General features: G+C 34.8%; 1 protein-coding gene across 2 annotated transcripts in view; it reads right to left on the bottom strand.

Annotated features, from left to right (window-relative positions):
- The window catches only part of Orc5 (origin recognition complex subunit 5), a 75,950-nt gene that overhangs the window by 29,362 nt on the left and 28,114 nt on the right, over nucleotides 1–18,474 (bottom strand). For both annotated transcript variants that reach the window (XM_008830751.2, XM_029562347.1), the window contains exons 6-12: nucleotides 14,416–14,546; nucleotides 13,188–13,236; nucleotides 13,015–13,105; nucleotides 11,162–11,214; nucleotides 9,983–10,095; nucleotides 8,599–8,646; nucleotides 3,373–3,483 (exon numbers count right to left, since the gene is read on the bottom strand). In XM_008830751.2, the coding sequence (XP_008828973.1) occupies nucleotides 3,373–3,483; nucleotides 8,599–8,646; nucleotides 9,983–10,095; nucleotides 11,162–11,214; nucleotides 13,015–13,105; nucleotides 13,188–13,236; nucleotides 14,416–14,546 (596 nt within the window). The remainder of the gene's footprint in view (nucleotides 1–3,372; nucleotides 3,484–8,598; nucleotides 8,647–9,982; nucleotides 10,096–11,161; nucleotides 11,215–13,014; nucleotides 13,106–13,187; nucleotides 13,237–14,415; nucleotides 14,547–18,474) is intronic.

The raw sequence follows: 18,474 nt of genomic DNA, 5'->3' as shown, positions 1-18,474 counted from the left end.
AGATGGAAAAAAAAAATTCCTTCTTTGGGTTCCTAGAAACAGTAATTTGGGGGCATCTATGAATTATAGTCACATATGACGTGATATTTGTCCTGCTGTTTAGAAATCATCTCTTACTTCTCAAGGCCTTAATTTTCAAAGACTTATATTATCATGCTGTGAATATCACTTCATCTCTTTGATTCAAAATCAATTTGTTTATAAAGACAGAACCTGGGGTCCACTTCAGTCACTGCTACAGTTAAAACAAAAAAACCCACACATATTGTATGTAGAAAGTTACTAATACTAATAAAAGCTGGACATGGTGGTATATGCATGTAATTCCAGCACTCAGAAGGCTGAGGCAGGAGGATTATGAGTTTGAGGCCAGTTAGGGCTAGAAAGATCTTGTTTCTAAGTAAATTTAAAAAAAAAAAAAAAGGCAAGGTACTAATAAAATATGTTTGACTAAAAATGACCTTAATTTCACACAAAACAAGTTTGTTTTTTTTTTTTTTTAAAAAACCTTTAATAGATAAAATTACCAATATTAGGGATCTAATTACCTAGCTAATTAATAATGTAGCATAACTAATATTAAATGTACATGATAATTTTTTATAAATGTTGACATATAACAATTATCTAAATTCAACAGTGCAAACTATTTTTTGCTACTTTTAAGTCTTCTTTACATGAATTAAAAGCTATCACCAAGCCAGGAGTGGTGGTGGCACATGCCTTTAATTCCAGCACTCAGGAGGCGGAGGCAGGCAGATCTCTGGAGATCCAGGCTAGCCTGTCTACTTAGTCCCAGGCCTACTGGAGCTTCAGGGAGACCCTGTCTCAAAAAAATCAATCAATCAATCAATCAATCAATCAATCAATCAATCAACCAACCAACCAACCAACCAACCAACCAACCAACCAATCAAATGAAGCTGTTACGAACAAAAAGTAATCATGATATAAACTTATTTACATCTTGTTCAACCACAAAATATATCCATAAAACGAAATACTAATTGCAGTATCTGACATTTCGTATTTCAAGAAATGCTAGTTATATAATTTTGCCTTTTCTATTTATACCATGTGCTAAGTCTTTCTGAACCATTTAAGAAATCTAGTGTGATTATAAGTGATGGCTGATTTTAAATGTCACCTTGCCTGAGTAGGGAGCCTCAACTGAGGAACTTCCTAAATTGCCTTAAGTGCTGTGAGAAGACCTATCACTAATGTGGGCGGCACCTTTAGGATCACAGCCTAGATAAAACAGGAAGTGGAAGCGAAAGGACTATTATCTGCCTTTTGCTCATTAGGCCTTCCCTCTTGCTACCTAGTTAATTTACCTTGTTGCTGCACCCTTGACTCCTTCACTGACATTAGAGCCTGCATTTCCAGGCTTCCACTGTTGGTTAAGGCCAAGTGGATCTTCAGGAACCCTCCAGATTTTCAGCTCCAGATTGGGAGTGCTGAGGCGCCCAGCTCTGTGGACTGAGCAGTTACTGGGTTCTCAGCCTGTTGGACAACTGTCACTACTTTTTTTTTTTTTTTTTTTTGTCTTTTTGAGAGAGGGTCTCCCTGAAGCTCCAGCTGGCCTGGAACTCAGTATGTAGACCAGGCTGGTCTTGCACTCACAGAGATACTCCTGCCTCTGCCTCTCAAGTGCTGGGATTAAAGGCGTGAACCACCACACCTGGAGTCACTACTATTTCAATGCTCTTTCTATTAGTACTCTTCTGGAGAACCCTAATACATTGTATTTTTAATGAATTGTTTTTTTAAAAAATGTCAACTAAAAAAAAAAAGACCACTGAACTACCCAAAAAACAAAATGAAAAAACACAAACTCATTTTTTGATTTTAGGCTTTTGCTGCCACCTAGTGAAATGCTGAAAACTTAATTATTCTGGAAAACAGGTCAAACAACAAAAAGAGCACGTCAACCTGAAGAGTGTATTTTAGTAATAAGGACATTATAGGTCACTTTTGTACAAATACACTTTTAAAATGTTTTCATTAAATTATACTCATACATTATAATTCATCAATTTAATCATTAATCACTAATCATTTAATCATTGTTTAATCCAAAAATTAATTTTTAAAATCTCTTGACTGAAAAAGGAAAAAGAATCAGAAACATTAAATTGCTTTTGTCATCAGGCTATACTAAATTTAGTGATTACCTGTGAAGAATCTGTATTTGGAAGTTTTTTTAAATCTTATTTATTTTATTATTTTTATTTTTCAATGTATATTTTATTGAATTTTTGTGCATTTCATATAAAACATCTTAATCATCTTTATATCCCAACCAGATTTCATGCATCCTATCATATATGTTAAGGCCTATGGAGTCAAGTTTGTATACCCAGATGTCCCCTGGTACAAGTTCATCCACTGGAGTCTAGTCAGCCTATCTAGAGTCCCTCCCTTAAAGAAGATCAACTCTCCCTCACCCATCAGTAATCAGCTGCCAATAGTTCTTTGGCTAAGCTTGGGGCCTACTGCCCATTTCTCCAGTTCTATGCTGGGTTTTTGTCTGATTGCTTTTGCATGGGTTTTGTGCATGCTCACAGCATTGTTGTAAGTTTAGATTATCAAGTTCCCAGAGGCCTGGAAGGTTGTTTCCTTATGATCATGAACCAACCCTGGCTTTTACAATTTTTCTACCTCTTCTTCTGCAGTGGTCCCAGAGCCATGGGATAGGTCAGGTTTAATACAGGAGTCCTATCCAGGGACACATTCTCTGCAGACTCTTATTCTCTACACTTTGCAATGGAATCTCTACACCTATGGTTCGTGGAACATAGCAGAACAGGGGGTAGAAAGAATACTAATGCATCTTTGAAGTCTCATGAGGGAAGCTTCCTCATGCAACAGAGTATCTGGAATTTTCAATCACAGCTGTCCCTCAGTATTCTCAGGAGGGCTGGCTAATAGGACTCTCCGTTCCCTCCCAATAGATACAATGAACTGAGGACGCACAGGTCCCATATGTAAAATGGTACGGTATTTGCATACAATGAATCACATCCTCTGTATACTTTAAATCATGGCTAGATTACTTATGACACATGATATAATACAACTGCCATGTAATCTATATCTAGTGAAGAATGGTAAGAAAAGTCTGCACATGTTTTCAGCATAGAACCAAGTTGTTGTTTTCATTTTCCTGAATATTTCGGACTGTAGTTGACTTCTAAACGCAAATATACAGAGACTTCTAAACCCAAAATATAAGCTAACTGTACTTACCAAAACTAATATTAACGATATAGTTAAAATAGTAACATCTGCTGAAAAAAAATCTACAGCCAGAACTCTTATCAATGAGGAATTGACTAGAAATAGTAGATAATAAGCTATGATTAAGCTTACCTGGGAAAAGATATTTGCTGTTGGAGCAACTCTGCTGTCCACAATACTATATAATATTGCTAATAATCTATCTAATGGAAATGATTTTGGTCCAAGAAGGTGATTGCTTGTCTGTAAAGAAAAAAGAAATCTAGTAAATCACTAGTAAATTACTAAATTTAGTAAATTACTAAATCAGTAGTAAATCTATTTATATTTATTCTCCTAAGCATGTTAACAAATTTAACCTGCAGTCCCAAGTTAAACCACTGTCTGATATAATCACGATTTATTGAATGTCATAAGACATTGGACTTATTTATTTTTATTTAATGTGTGTGAATGTTTAGCTTGCATGGATGTAAGTGCACCTGTGTTCTGCAATGTCCATGGAGGCCAGAAGCGGGCAAAGGATCCCGTGGAACTGGAGTTATAGCCCACTGTTAGCCACTGTGTGAGTGCTGGTAACCAAAGTCAGATCCTCTGCAAGAGCAGCAAGTGATCTTAACCACTGAGTCATTTCTTCAGCCCCATAATTTATCTTTTTGACATGCTTCTTAACATACATTAATTATACACAATAATGAATGTCTTATGATATTTTAAAAATATTTATTTTTATTTTATGTATATGAACGTTTTGCCGTCATGCATGTAAAGTGCACCCAACATGTGCATGCCTGGTACCCACAGAGTTGAGAAGAGGGCATTCGGATTCCCTTGAAACTGAAACTGCAGTTACAGTTGGTTGTGAGCTGCTAAGTGGGGGCTTGGACACCAATTTGGGTTGTTTTTAAGATTAGAAAGTGCTCTTAACCACTACACCATCTCTCCAGCACCTCATTGTGACATTTGAACACATGTACATAATACTTTCTGATGATATTCACCCCTCCATTACTCTCCCTTGCTGCCCTCTCACTCCTGCAGATCCCCTTCCTCTTCCCGGCTAGTCTTCTTTCTACTCATATGACTTTTTAAATTTTGATGACTCAATGAGGGTCATCAGGGTTGCTTACAGGAGCATGGGTATCTTATCAGGGGCTACACCAATGAAGAAAATGCATCTCTCTCCTCCAGCAATTATTAACTGCCTATAAATCCCCAGGGTCATGTCATGATTCTCTCCCCATTCCATGACAGGATGTTAAAGGGCCCCATCTTATGCAGTTAATGATAGACCTTTTAACAAATGACTTAATTTTTTTAGTACCATTAACATAAAAAAACTCTACCATCTGTAGTCCTGAACATTGCTACCCTGCTACTGTGACCAGATGTTAAACAACTTTGCCAAATGATTTTCCATGATAATGTATAACCGCAGTCAGGTTCATAGCTCCTGGACTAGAATTCGCTACTTCATCCATACCATTCCTCTTTGGACTATTTCCTGGAAAGGGTACTGGTTCAATATTAATAATTTTTAAAAAGATCAATTATCACAAATATGATTTCAGTTTTGAATATAAAACATTGTATAATTTGTAAATAAGCTATCAGCCGGAAATAAAATTTATAAAAACTTAAAGATTATAAAATGTTCATAGTTGCATGTACTTATATGGTACAACTGAATCATTAAAAAATCACAGCTCTTGAAGTTCTATTAGCAGATAATTTCAAAAGCAGGTAAGAATGTAAGAACTTCCTAACAGTGGCAAATAAAGTGAGAAACTTCATGCATGGTAGGAATTACATATTTTAAAAAAGAATGACTACAAAACACACTTTAAATTTATAAAATGCAGTATTTACCACAGCTATTTTTAGCTGATAGTTTAGAAATTATTTTCCAGGTTTTAAATTTTGTGTTTTTCTCATTAATACTTCAAACATTTAAAAAAAAGTAGAGGTTTAATATAAACACCAATGCACTCACTAACCAATTTTACCAAATCCAAATATTACATAATATATACTTAGGAATAAAAGCTTAGATATCACATTACCAATGAATTGAAACCCTCTGAATCCTTTCCCATTTCATTTCCTCTTCTAAGAAATTGATATCTAGAAGGAATTGTTATCTAGACTTTGATGTTATCATTCTCATGATATTTTTCACACTACTGGTGCTATCTATTAAAAATACAGTCCTGGGGCTGGAGAGATGGCTCAGCAATTAAGAGCACTGAGTGCTCTTGCAGAGGACCTGGGTTCAATTCCCAGCACTCACATGGCAGCTATGAACCATCCTTAACTCCAGTTCCAGGGGAATCCAAAGCCCTCTTCTGACCTCTGTGGCACTGCATGACACTGCTGAACTCACATACATGCAGGAAATACACTCATACACATAAAATAAAAATAATAAATAAAAAAAACATAAAATAAAAAAAGTAAAAATACAGTCTTGTGTAACTTAAAATTTCATAAAAATTCTATCATCTTGAACACAGTTTTTTGCTTTTTCTCTTCCACAATGTTTTCTGAGATTTATCCATATAGCTAACAGCTTTGATCCACTTTTATCTCCCCCATTTTTACGACTATATCACTACTATATCTACTTTTAAAAAAACCTATCACTATCATAAATACACTGCAACTGACAATCGTGCACATTTCTCCTTGCATATGCTTGTTTCTCCTGTTGGGATGGCTAGATTGAAGTACAGGACAAAGACAATGCTACGTATTTGTCAATGCTGGTTTTTCTTCTTAGACAAACATGAAGTCTTCATGTCTCCCTTTCGCCTAGAGGAGGAGGGCATGTAACTGAGTTCTGGCTGCTGGAATATGAGTAGAGTGATATGAGTACTTTACTTCCAAACCCTGGGCTTTTCAAACCACTGGGGACTTTTCTCCTGTTCCTTTTGTGTTAACTTCGCTGGCCACTTGTCTCACTTGACACCACTGTAAGATGAAAGATGTATCCAACTCACATTCAGTTATATTGTGAGCAATATATAAATGCTGTTGTGTTAAGCCATGCAGAGTTGGGGTTTTTGTTTGTTTGCTTTGTTCTGGCTACAGCACAGTCTAGGCTATCGTTTACCAATACGAAGTTCACTCACATTTAACGTCATTAGGTAATGCCAACGTACAGAGTAGCTACGCAGGCTCTGTTTTATAGTGCCTGATTTATAGTATCATTTGTACTTAGATTCATTTTTTTCTCTCTCTTAAATTCTGTCAGTCCAGGAGTGTGAAAGTCTCACTGTCATAATTTGCATCTCACTAGTGAAGCTGATATTCAAGCTCCTTTTTCTCATTTATCCCTTTGTCTTTTTGTAAGTGGTTTGTAAAAACTGGAATTGGATGCCGATTCTATTTAATTTCTCTTTAATACTCAAAGCTAAAGAACAAATAAAACAACAGAGCTGAAGAAATTATCCCTGGTATTTAAAGTACACAGAGACCAAAGGAAAGGAGAATGTGAATGACTCTGAACAAGATAACTGTTCCAACACATCAACTCAAGGCCTTAGGAAGACATAGTAGGCAATATGTGAAAAGTTAATGTCAGAATTTATTGGGATCCAGAAGACATCACTATTTAAAATTCAAAGCCGAAACTAATCACAACAGCAAATTCAATCCCAGATAAATCACAGCTAAACTGTAATAATAACAAAGGAAAAGAGAAATTATAAGCAGCTAGAGAATATAGACATCAAAAAAGGAATAAAAGATTAATAGACTTTTTTTGTTTTTGTTTTAGAAGCAACAACAAAAGGCAAAATATTAAAATATTGTCTTTAAAGGCTTATGAAAAACATGAGTAATTTAGAAGTATATACTGACCTGCTTATATGAGTGAGTGAAAAACAGCTCACAGTGACAACAGTGTAAACTCAAAGTTCTCCATCTTCAGCTGAGAAGTAGTATGTCAAGTGGCTGGACCGCTGTGGCCATTTTGAAGATCTATCCACCTTGCCTCACTAACTTGTCCTCAAAAACACTTAGTGCGTCTAATACTGGAGCTTTTCCAGATTCTTTAGGCAAAATTAGCTTGGTTTTAGACTTTGGTTTTAGCTTCCTTTGATCTGTTTAGTGACCTGAATATTTATCTACTCTGCCAGGGCTCTTAAATTTTTCGCACTTGTGACTTCTTTACGCCAGAAAAAATTTTATGTGAGCTCATATATAAAAGTACACTAAAAAGGAATACCAATCACTTACTGATAATAAATCATAAATAAATTCACCTAAAACAAATTCTTTGCTACACATATAACCTTAGCACGAATTAAAGACAAAAGTAAATTTGCACAGTAGTGAGATGGATGTGCTTACATAAATAATTACATCTTGACTGACTATCTGAGCAGCATATAGAGCAGCTTTAATGTTTGGCAGAGCTGAATGATATTTTGACTTTTATCATCATCACTGCTGAGAATGTGTCTTTGCATAAACACACAGAACAAAATAGCAGAAACATATTTAGGACCATTTCAGAAACTGCTAGAAATTCTGTCTTAATCCCAATCTAAATTTTATTTACCTCAAAACCAGCAACTCAAAAAACAATTTTTAAAATCAAACATTCTAACATGATACAATCCAAAGATAAACATGCTGAGGAATGATAGTTGAAAAATATTGTCTTTGTTTCCCATAATTAAGCCATATGTTCAAGAGCAAGAACTGTTTGTACAGTAAAAACACTGTGCTTCAGAACACACCAATAGCCTCAAATCAAGATATGCATGTTTCAAAACGCAGGATGGCGGCATGTTCAGTGCATATGCTGTGTGCTCAGAACTGAGGTTGCTGTGGAGCTCACCTACAAAGGTAGGTGAGCACTGACACAAACACCTTGGGCTCATTATGTATCTGATTTTGAATTAAATTTTGGTTGTTGCCTATTCAGAAGTCATTTACTGTTGTCATATGGGGTCAAGACCCACAGTTTAAGAAGTTGTATACTATGTCATTTCAAATTTCCAAACTGTGAGAATCTCTTATCTGCTAGTAGTCTTAATGGGGTTCCCATTTTTATTTCTTCAATGTCATTTTTGTGGGTATTTAAGAGTGGAAAAGAAGAAAACTGTATTCATTTGTAGTTAGCCAGACAATTTAGGATGATCTTTTTCATCAACTAATTCATTAAAAAACTTTGTCAACTAAGTTTTATCTCTAGTACAAGCATATACTTAGCAATATAACATTACAATATTACATGGTACCATTCTCAACAAAAAATTTCTCATATGGAAATTTAATTACATATTCATCCATTTCCTACACGATCCTAAATTCATGTTTCTCCCATTAGAGAATGTAAGACATAAATACCTTTTCATGTTTCTTTAGAAAGTTGGTTTTCTTTATTTTTCCATGATGCTGCAATTAAGGAAAATTATTTTTTAGATTAAGACGATAAGATCAGAAAAAAATCTGTTGAAAAGATGGCACACACACAATACTAATTATGTATGTTAGGCTTTCAGAAATTTTATTTTACTTATTAACGTGCATATATTAGACTTTGATATGTTTTAGGTGGGCTTAGATTTAGACTTGACACTGGATTACTTTGCACACTAGCAAGGTTAAAAACACAACAGTGATATTTCTTAAAAGTATTTATTCATCTCTTAAAGGAAGGTGATAATTCATATATAAAAAGAATACTTGAACTAAGAACACTTGAACACCAGAGATTCAGTAGTGGGGGACAACTAGTTGTTGTCTTTGCCCTCACAAGACCAGTGACAAATGACAAAAAAGAAAAAAGAAAAAAAATTTCTTATAAATTGTTTTAAGTCTGACAAAGAAAAAAGTATCATGTGACACAGAAGAGAGGAAAGCTCCAAGAAGGCAACATTTAACAGAAACCTGAGGGATGACGAGTAGGGAAATAGTTTTTCAGAAAGAATACATACAGAGACCTTAAGAGGGATGGTTGAGTGGTTACATGATGGCTGGAGTTCAGATCCCCAGAGCCTACATAAATTTTAGGTGGGCACGGCAGTCTACAAGTAATTCCACCTTGGAAGGTAGAGACAGGGTATCCCTGAGCAACTGGTTAGCAAGACCAGGCCTATCAGTGAGCTCTGGGTTTGACTAAGAGACTCAAAGATGATGTCCAACATGTACCTCAGGCCTCCATATGCACACATGTGCCCACACACACAAAAGTGAAAAAAGAAAAAAAAAATGAGGAGAATGTTTTGAGGGAGTGAAAAAGGTTTGTACTTACAACTTATACCCAATTTCCTCTCTTCTGTGAAACTATCTCTCTTCTCTGCAAGTTCAGGTTGTCATCTTAAAGCTATTACAGAATGAGGCCTAAATAAACATTTACCAATTTCTTATTCTAATCTCTGCCCTTAAAATTTTATAGAGAAACATCAAAGTATCCATAGAGGACTGAGGACCTCTCAGATACCCAAATCCAAGGATATTCAAGTCCTTTAAGTAAAAAAGTGTGCTATAATGTACTGTGTTCTTTAAACAGTCTCTAGATTACCTATAAAATTTAAGAGCTATCAAAATTACTGATATATTGTTTATAGAATAATGACCAGAAAAATATTTTTACATGTTCAGTATAGAACAAATTTTTTAAACTTCAGTCAGACGTTTGAATATGCAAGAAAATAACCTATAGATACAGAAGGCCAACTGTATCCCTGGGATTTAAAATACAAAGTGAAAAGAAATATGTTACTATTACCTTAAGGAAGAACCTCTTGTCAGTTCTTGCTGGGTTATATGAGGCAAGGTATGCAGCAATAAGAATAAACTTAGAGTAATATGGAAGTTCCACATGAGTGTACGCCGAGAGACCTGCACAATGAAACACACTCAGGACAATTATTTCTCAGGCTGCTGTTAGGTTTAAGTATCTTGATTCCTACTCTGCATATTTCACATGTATCCCGGTAATAATATATACCTTAGGTTAACAGCTAATTTGACATAAATTACAATACCTACTAATGTGCATTTTCCACGGAAAGATCTACAGTTAGCATACTTTTTGGTATCCTTACAATTCCATGCACACAAGAAATTTAAAAATGAATGAATAAAAAGAGTCAATCAAGCAGAAATGATTCTTAAAGAGAACGAATTTAATATTTATCAAATATCTACTATGTGTCAGTCATGTGCTAGGTGGCTTACTTAAGTATCACTTTAAATCTCTGCAGTAACTTAAAGGTAGCTATCTCTCCCATATAGAGATGAAGAAACTGATCTGGGTTTGAAGTCTCATGGGAAGAGAGCATTTTTCCTAACTTTAGTCATTTATCTTTCTCTCCTACAATAGCTGTTAAAAATCACTTGAAAACCACCTGAAGCATTCAGAAATCGGAGACAAAACAATCTCAACACCATCATTTCATGCCCTTTCCCAAATAAAAACCTTTAAATCTTTGAAAAAAAAAAAAAAGAAGATTTTAGATATTCACTTTTAAAAAAGTAAAGTCTGCTTTGTTTGGAATAAATGCAAAGCCAGAATTTTTAAAAAGAAAACAAAAGCACAATGCTTTGAAAACATAACCACTGAAGTGTACCCTTAAACTGAATATAAAATTAGATTTTATTCCATACAACTTAAAGTATGTACATATACTGAGTTAAAGTTGTATCATATAACTGGATTCTTTTGGTAAAAATACTGAAAGAATTATTAATTGCTTGATTTTTACAAGCCACAATCCACTATTTAGAAAATTTTAAATTGGTATTCTGTTGAAAGAAAATTATTAATCAAAATATCCTAACAACTTGAAAAGTACACTCTCTTTTCAAACTGTATTTTCCAACTGATTGTTCTGTAATATTAATCATCACAGTCATAATAGTTAAAGAGGTGTCCCTGATAATTATCTCAATACTGTCCCGATACCTTTCAGCTGTCCTGGGTCTGTGTCATCTTTCTGTAGCTTTTCCCACTGGGAACTAAGATAAAATATAAGAGCAAGAATGGATTAGAAAATATATGAAATCAATATGCTGTCATAAAGAGAGCCCTACAGAAGCTAAACATTTTCATCTATTGACAAATTAGAAAACAAGAAAAATAATACATATATGCAATATACATGTTTGTGCCTGTATGAAATCATTTGATATGTAACTATGAACTTACAAAATAATGCTCAGATGTTAATGTTTTAATAATCTCTTTGATCATAAGTGTAAAACAATCAAAAAGCACCAAACATTCAGTCAAACTCCCAACAGTTCTAGGTATCATTTAAACTATGTAATAGTCAATTGAAACAAGTATGATCGGATCAAAACATTAAGACCTAAGGTTATGTTGTTCAAGAACATATACTTAAGAGTGGAACTCATATATATGAAAGTATATATTTTTTAAAGGAGATGGAAGAGAAGACAAATTATAAAGATGGTTAGAAATAAGCTAGAAGGATACAGAAAGTTGCTGGGGTTTTTTCAGTATACTTTTTAAAAAGTCTTAGTTTTTCACGTATTCTTTGGCTTTCATCGCTTACCTGTATAACAATATATTCTCCTTTATTTTTTCTCTCTTCATGTCCCTTTTTAAAAGTTATAATAGCAATAGTTTATCAGGAATACTTATATACTATTCTACTCTCCTACTTGCTTTTATTTTCTTTTGAGCTAAAATTAAATTCAATGCGTATCATCAATCTTTTGGCTTAAGTTTCAATGGTCATCTGGTCTTGGTAAGACTATCACTAGCAGATTACTCAGAAATGCCCTATGAATATTATTTCCTACTTAATTCCATGTTTAAACTGTTTTCTACAGCATTGATATTTCATTGATAGGTTTAATAAACATAAGTATTTTGGCTTTGCTTTTTTTGTGTCTCGAAAATGTTTATCAATTTGTTATCTGGTTGTATTACTTTATTTTGTGAATGACTTATTGCTAGTAAGATTAGAGATTTTTTTCCTTTATTTTTAAAGTCTAAAGACTTTATAAGTCTCAGTAGTAGACTGAATAATGCTTCCTTTAAAGATGTGAACATCCAGGTTCACATGTTGTCTTATGTGGAAAAAAAAAAGGACTTAACAGATGTGGCTGAGTCAGATCTTGAGATAGAAAATTTACACTGGGTTATTCAAGGAGTCCCCAGGAAATCACAGGGATCCTTCCAAGAGGAAGATGAGGTCAGAGAGAACAGAAGATGCTACACTGCTGGCTTAAAGATTAAGCAAAGAGCCACATCTAAGGAATGTAGCACCTTCCAGAGCTGTAGGAATGCAATCCCATTTTAGACTTCTGACATTCCATCTGAACTCTAAGATAATGTGCTATTTCAAATCACTAAATCCACGATAATTTCTTACAATGTACTAGACTGGTGTAGTCTCCAAACTGACCATTCTGGATTGGGAAGCTAAACCCTCCTACTGTATAAAGGTAGGTCTTCTTTTATATCCCACTTTTAGACTTATTCTAGTCCATTGTTTTCTATTTTCATGAATTACAACTATGTATGTTGAACCTTGTTTCCTTACCATATTTAAGTGAAGAAGGAGAAGGGAAAATACATACACACTTTAGTTGGTGTTTTTGTTTTGTTAAGACTCTGATATGAAGTTTAAACAGGTTAGGAATTTGGAATATTTTGGATTTCAGACTTTTAGATTAGAGATGCTCAACAAGCAAATTCCACTCATTTTAAAGTTACAAAATCTGAAGTTTGCAACACCTTGGATGTGAGACACAACATGTGAAACACATTAAATAAAGAGAAATTACCTTGATATTTCCCTGAGATAAACAGTCTGCATAGCTTTCTTCAAATGAGGTTCAATATTTCTCCACAGTTTGCGAGTATCACGTTCACCTGCTACTCCCAGGAGAAAATTTCAATAATTCAGATTTTATAATTTTTTTTCCTCAAATGAAATATTAATAATTATACTTATTACCTTCTCCTTTAACCACAGGTTCACAATATTTGGGGAAATTAAGTACTGCCTATGAATTAAAAGGAGAGAAGACATAAAGCAGGAAACAATCATTGCTAGAAATTTATTTTTCTAAGTTAAATTTTTATTACAAATTAAGTGATTTTATTTAAATAGAACTTTTTGAGTAACATATAATCATAGCTTATTACTATAATAAAACAGCAAAAACATCAATAATGGTAGTACATCAGCATATTCTATATTGGCTAGATACTACCTAACACATTATGTTCACATAAAATAACCTAGGGGTCCTAATGGTGCCTCATAGGACTATAAAACATTTAATAAAAAACTCAAGGCCAAACAACCACTGTTTTCTAACATCTGAACATGATCATGAGTTAAATACCAAGTTCAGTTGCAGTTCTTTCTGAGATTTTTACACATGTAAGTTCTTGGCATTATTCTAGACATGCAAAAATCAAGCTAAGGATAAGATGCAAGAAATTATTATCTGTTTTAACAATCTCCCCAGAAACTCTATACAGTCTGAAGTTTGAGAAGCACTAACTAATCACAACTACTTAGTAGTTTTTCATACTACAATCCTGTAGAAGTGTGAACAAATTGTTTATTTTTTTTAAAAAAAGAGATAATAATGCCATTTATTAATATTAACTTTGCCAAGTATTTTATATTCAAATAATTTAATAATAGAGCCTAGAGACAAGATAGGCATGATGATATAGCTTCATAAACTCAAATTCAGGGGATATTTAGCACTAAAGTTAATAGGAGAAAGGAATTAAAAGAAATTTTCACATCAGCTAACCTTCTTGCCCTAATTTTAGATTTTTAGATATAAGCACTGGCCAGTAACACTAAGACATTATAATGTTAACACCAGCAGGCTGATAACAGCCAAATCAAAATATACTGATCTACAATATCATGCCTATTTTTTTCTATATAATTCTCAAATATAAGAATTATAGCCCTAGTTTTCAAGAAAAAGAAAATGGTAAGGCTGCTAATAAATTACTCCAAAACCAAGCAGATATCATTTTAGACTGGTTTTGTTATTATAAATTTTCGCTATCAGTGCATATTTCCTCACACATCCCTGTTATCAGTCCTCAACTTTTAAATACATAGCAATTCTTAAATGGTTTCATGAATAAAACGGAGAGGCAACAGTATTAAGAAATGACTACATGCTCAGTGAATATTCATGATCACTCACCAGATGTCTAAGCTCTTTCAAATCTCGACAAACAGTATAGAAAACTCCAAGAAGAATATTAATGTAGGCAGCATAAAAATCAGCTGAGTACTCAGGAGGATGATCATGGGACAGGATCTTTTGAAGGTTTCCTGTTCACAGGACACAAATTAACTAAAAGGATCACCATAATACCCTAATCAGATGTTCTAGAATTTTATAACAAAGGTTTAAAAAACAAATATTCAGGTCTAAAATTATTAAGGAATAATAAAGCTGTTACCAGATTAGAAAAGTATATTTTTTTTCTACCAGTTACTGGCATAGAGCTTCCAAAATTCTTAGCATTTCCTAAGTGATAGGGTAAGTAAGTCCCTTCCAAATGTACCCGAGCTTATACTAATGAGGTGACCCTGAGTGAGCCTCTGGACAGCTGCAGGGTGAGAACAGTGGCTAGAGCTCCTACTTCCTGACCTTCAGAGAGAAGGAAAAGGCTGAAAAACAAGTTCATCACCAACGGGCAATGACCGTCAATTGCACCTATGCAGAAGAGGCTCCATAAAAACTGCAATGATGGGCTTCCAGACACAGCTCAGGTTGGTGAATAAACTCACATGCTGGGAAAGTAGGCCACAACTCCACAGGGACAGAAGTTTCTAAGCTTGGAATCTCCCTGGACCTCACTTTTGTACCTCTTAATCCAACTATTCATATCTATCTTTTAAAATGTCCTTTACAGCACTGATAGTAGTAAGGACAGCACTTTCTTGAGTTCTCTGAGCCATTTGGGAACATTATCAACCAGAAGAGGAGAACTCATAGAAGCCCTCAATTACAGTTAATTTTCAGAAGTACAAGTGGAAATTTTGCCCTTGGAAGTGGTATTTACAGAGGGAGCAGTTCTGGAAGACAGAGCCTGTAACCTGTGATGTCTATACTGACTCCTGGTAGATAGTATAAAACTGAATGGAATTACCCACTGGTGACCAATTAAGAAAACTGGTTGTTGGGTGGAGGGAAAAATGTAATCCCACAAATTTATCAAAAGTGTTTTCAGTGGAAACAATCATAAAGAGTAATATACGTGAAGCTAAAAGTCAAAACACAAATATTCTAAAAAGAATCATTAAATATTATTGAAGACAAATATAAAACGACATCTAAAGACAAGCTCAAGAAACTGTATTAGCTAGCAAAATGAAAATCAAAGGTAAAAATAATATGGGCTCTAACTTATGTTTTGCCTATTAAATATATCAACTAGGAAAATTAACATGTAAACTCCCCAAAACTAGAAAATGGTCTTCGATTCTTGAAAAAGGAAAGGAATTCATTAGGCCTTTTCACAGTAGTCATCACCTGATCTCAATCTGTATCTTCTTACTACTCCTTTTGAGATTTGTGTTTCTTTCTGACAACTCTGATATTTAATGACACCAAATACTTCTACAGCTCATTCTCTTCATATGTTATATGTCTATGCCCTAGCCTTATGCTAACATGCTGAAAATACCGCAGAAACACAGTTAAACTATTGAGAACTAACCACCACTCAAAATCCCCCAGTCACAGTATGTGAAGCAGTAAGTCATTCCTCAATGCAGCATCCTCTGGCTTCGAGATATAACGGTCTCCTCAGACTTCTCAGTTAACTCTCTGACCCGTGACTAGAGTGTCACATCTACTTTCAGAAGCTATAGGTGTTTTGTAATAATTTCATGTAAAAACTCTTTTAAGATGTCCTGATTACTTTCCTTTTATTTAAAGTTCTCATTAACTGAACATTTAAGGCATGCCATTTACTATCAGCTCTCGATTTTAACTACTCTCTCATTCCTGACATCATTTAGATATAGATTAAAGGGATATTTTAAACAAAGAAGAAAAAAAAAAAAAATTTCAAAGCCTACAGAACATCATCTTAAGGGGATACTAGATGGAAGACTTATTTTCATATCAAAACTACTAAGAAAAAAATACATAAAGTTAAAACTTGATTTTTTAAATCTATGTATTTTTGCATTCTGCTATTAAAATTATATATAAAAATTATCAGCTGGGCGTGGTGGTGCACACCTGTAGTCCCGACACTTGGGGGGCAGAAGCAGGCGGGTCTCTGTGAGTTCAAGGCCTGCCTGGTCTACATAGTGAGTTCCAGGCCAGCTGGGGCTACAAGGAGACCCTGCCTCAAAAAGACCAAAAAAAAAAAAAAAAAAAAAAAAAAAAAAAAAAAAAAATCAAGTAACTGGATGGATGAAAAGAGGAGAGCAAAAGGGAGGAATTGGATGAGAAACATCCCTAAGAATCCCAACTCTCACTGACTTGCTATAAAAATAGCCTAGCTGCTTGAGAATAGACTATGGACAGAATCTGAGTCTGGTCTATATTAAGCAAGTCACGACAGATCAACCACTCAAAGTCATGAAAAACACTCATTCCTCACAAACAACCAAAAACAGGGCACCACCAGGCAGCAAACAAAGGGGAAAGAGAAACCTTTTGAGTGGTCTGAGTGCCCTACAATTTTGCATTTGGGCATGATGTAGTACACAGAGAAAAGCCATTCCTAACTTGGAGAGCAGAGAAATACTTTTCTGTAATGAACAATTAAAAGTAGGTGTAATACACAGAACAACCCTTTTTAAACTTTGAAGAGACAAAGGACTGTAATAGCTGAGAGAAGGCAAGTCCTATCATGAGCCAACTTTTCTAACCAGAGGTAATTTAAGACTGGAGTACAAGGGAAGTCCCAACAGAGCCCAAGAATCTCCTTGAGTTGAGGAGACCGAAGGTAGAGTAGAAGGAATTATTAAGAAAGCTTGAATTTGCAGGCAGAGCATCTAAGACAACAAAGCCATGCAGAGAGCATCAGAAATCTGCAAAGAGGGTCCAGACTTAACACCAATCTGTATATGCACAGGGTAAAATACCGTAAAGTCAAATAAAAACTTTGGTTGGGGTGGAGGGCAGGACACAAAAAATAATAATAGAGAACTGAAGGTCAGACAATTTCCAGCACTCACAAAGGGCTGTGATTTTTCATGTTGCTTCCAGGCAGAATGCAGAGACCATGCCAGAAACATGGGGTATTCATTAGATTTCAAAAGGGCTGGGACTTAGAAATGGAGCTAAAATTAACCCTGGAATAAAGGCTTCCTAGATCCCTTCTCTCAAAACATATCAAACACAACTTCAAAATGGTCAAGTCTCAATGTCTATGATTCAGTTAAAAAAAAAAAAAAGACTAGATACATGAAGATGACAAATACACAAAATAGAGAAAACCTAAGTCAACAGAAACAAACCCAAATTGAGTGAGGTAATAGCATTAGATTATAAGTATGTTCACATGCTCAAGAATGAGAATAAGGGGGGGGGGGAAGCAAAGAGAGCTATATAATGAAAAATTCCAGAGGGTGCAATAACTTCAGGAAAAAAGGTGATGAATTTAAAGACAGAAATAAAAATGTCGTTTAGGTAGGCCTGTTTGCTGCAGTTCTTGTATTGTCTGAATATTAGCCACTTTTCTGGTTAATTTCTGAATAGAGGCTTATTCAGGAATCCTTTCCTGGGTCTATGTTTTTTTTTTTTTTTACAGTGCTGCCTAAGTTTTCGTCTAGCAGTTTTAGAGTTTCAGGTATCACACTGAAGTCTCTGATACATTTCAAGTTGACTTTTGTTCAGGGTGGGTGATAGCTATAGTTCCAATTTCATTCTTCTTCCTTTTCCCAGAACCTTGTTAAAGATTCTGTCTTTCCCTCACGTGTAGTTTTCGGCATGGCATCTTTGGCAAAATTCAGATAGCTGTAATTACACTCACTCATGAGTGGGATTCCCTTTTTCTCTATTGATCTACATCTCTGTTTTTGTACCAATACCATGCTTTTTATTTATATTTATTTATTTATTTATTTATTTATTTATTTAGGTTTTTTTGAGACAGGGTCTCCCTGTAGCCACAGCTGTCCTGGAACCCACTATGTAGACCAGGCTGGTCTTGAACTTACAGAGATCCACCTACCTGCCTCTGCCTCCCCAGGGCTGGGATTAAAAGCATGGGCCACTACGCCTGGCTAGGAA

Source organism: Nannospalax galili, unplaced genomic scaffold (assembly GCF_000622305.1).
Source record: "Nannospalax galili isolate Female #2095 unplaced genomic scaffold, S.galili_v1.0 scaffold312, whole genome shotgun sequence".
Taxonomy (NCBI): Eukaryota; Metazoa; Chordata; class Mammalia; order Rodentia; family Spalacidae; genus Nannospalax; species Nannospalax galili.
Note: the sequence above shows the minus strand (reverse complement) of the source record. Positions and strands in the feature narration are given on the sequence as shown.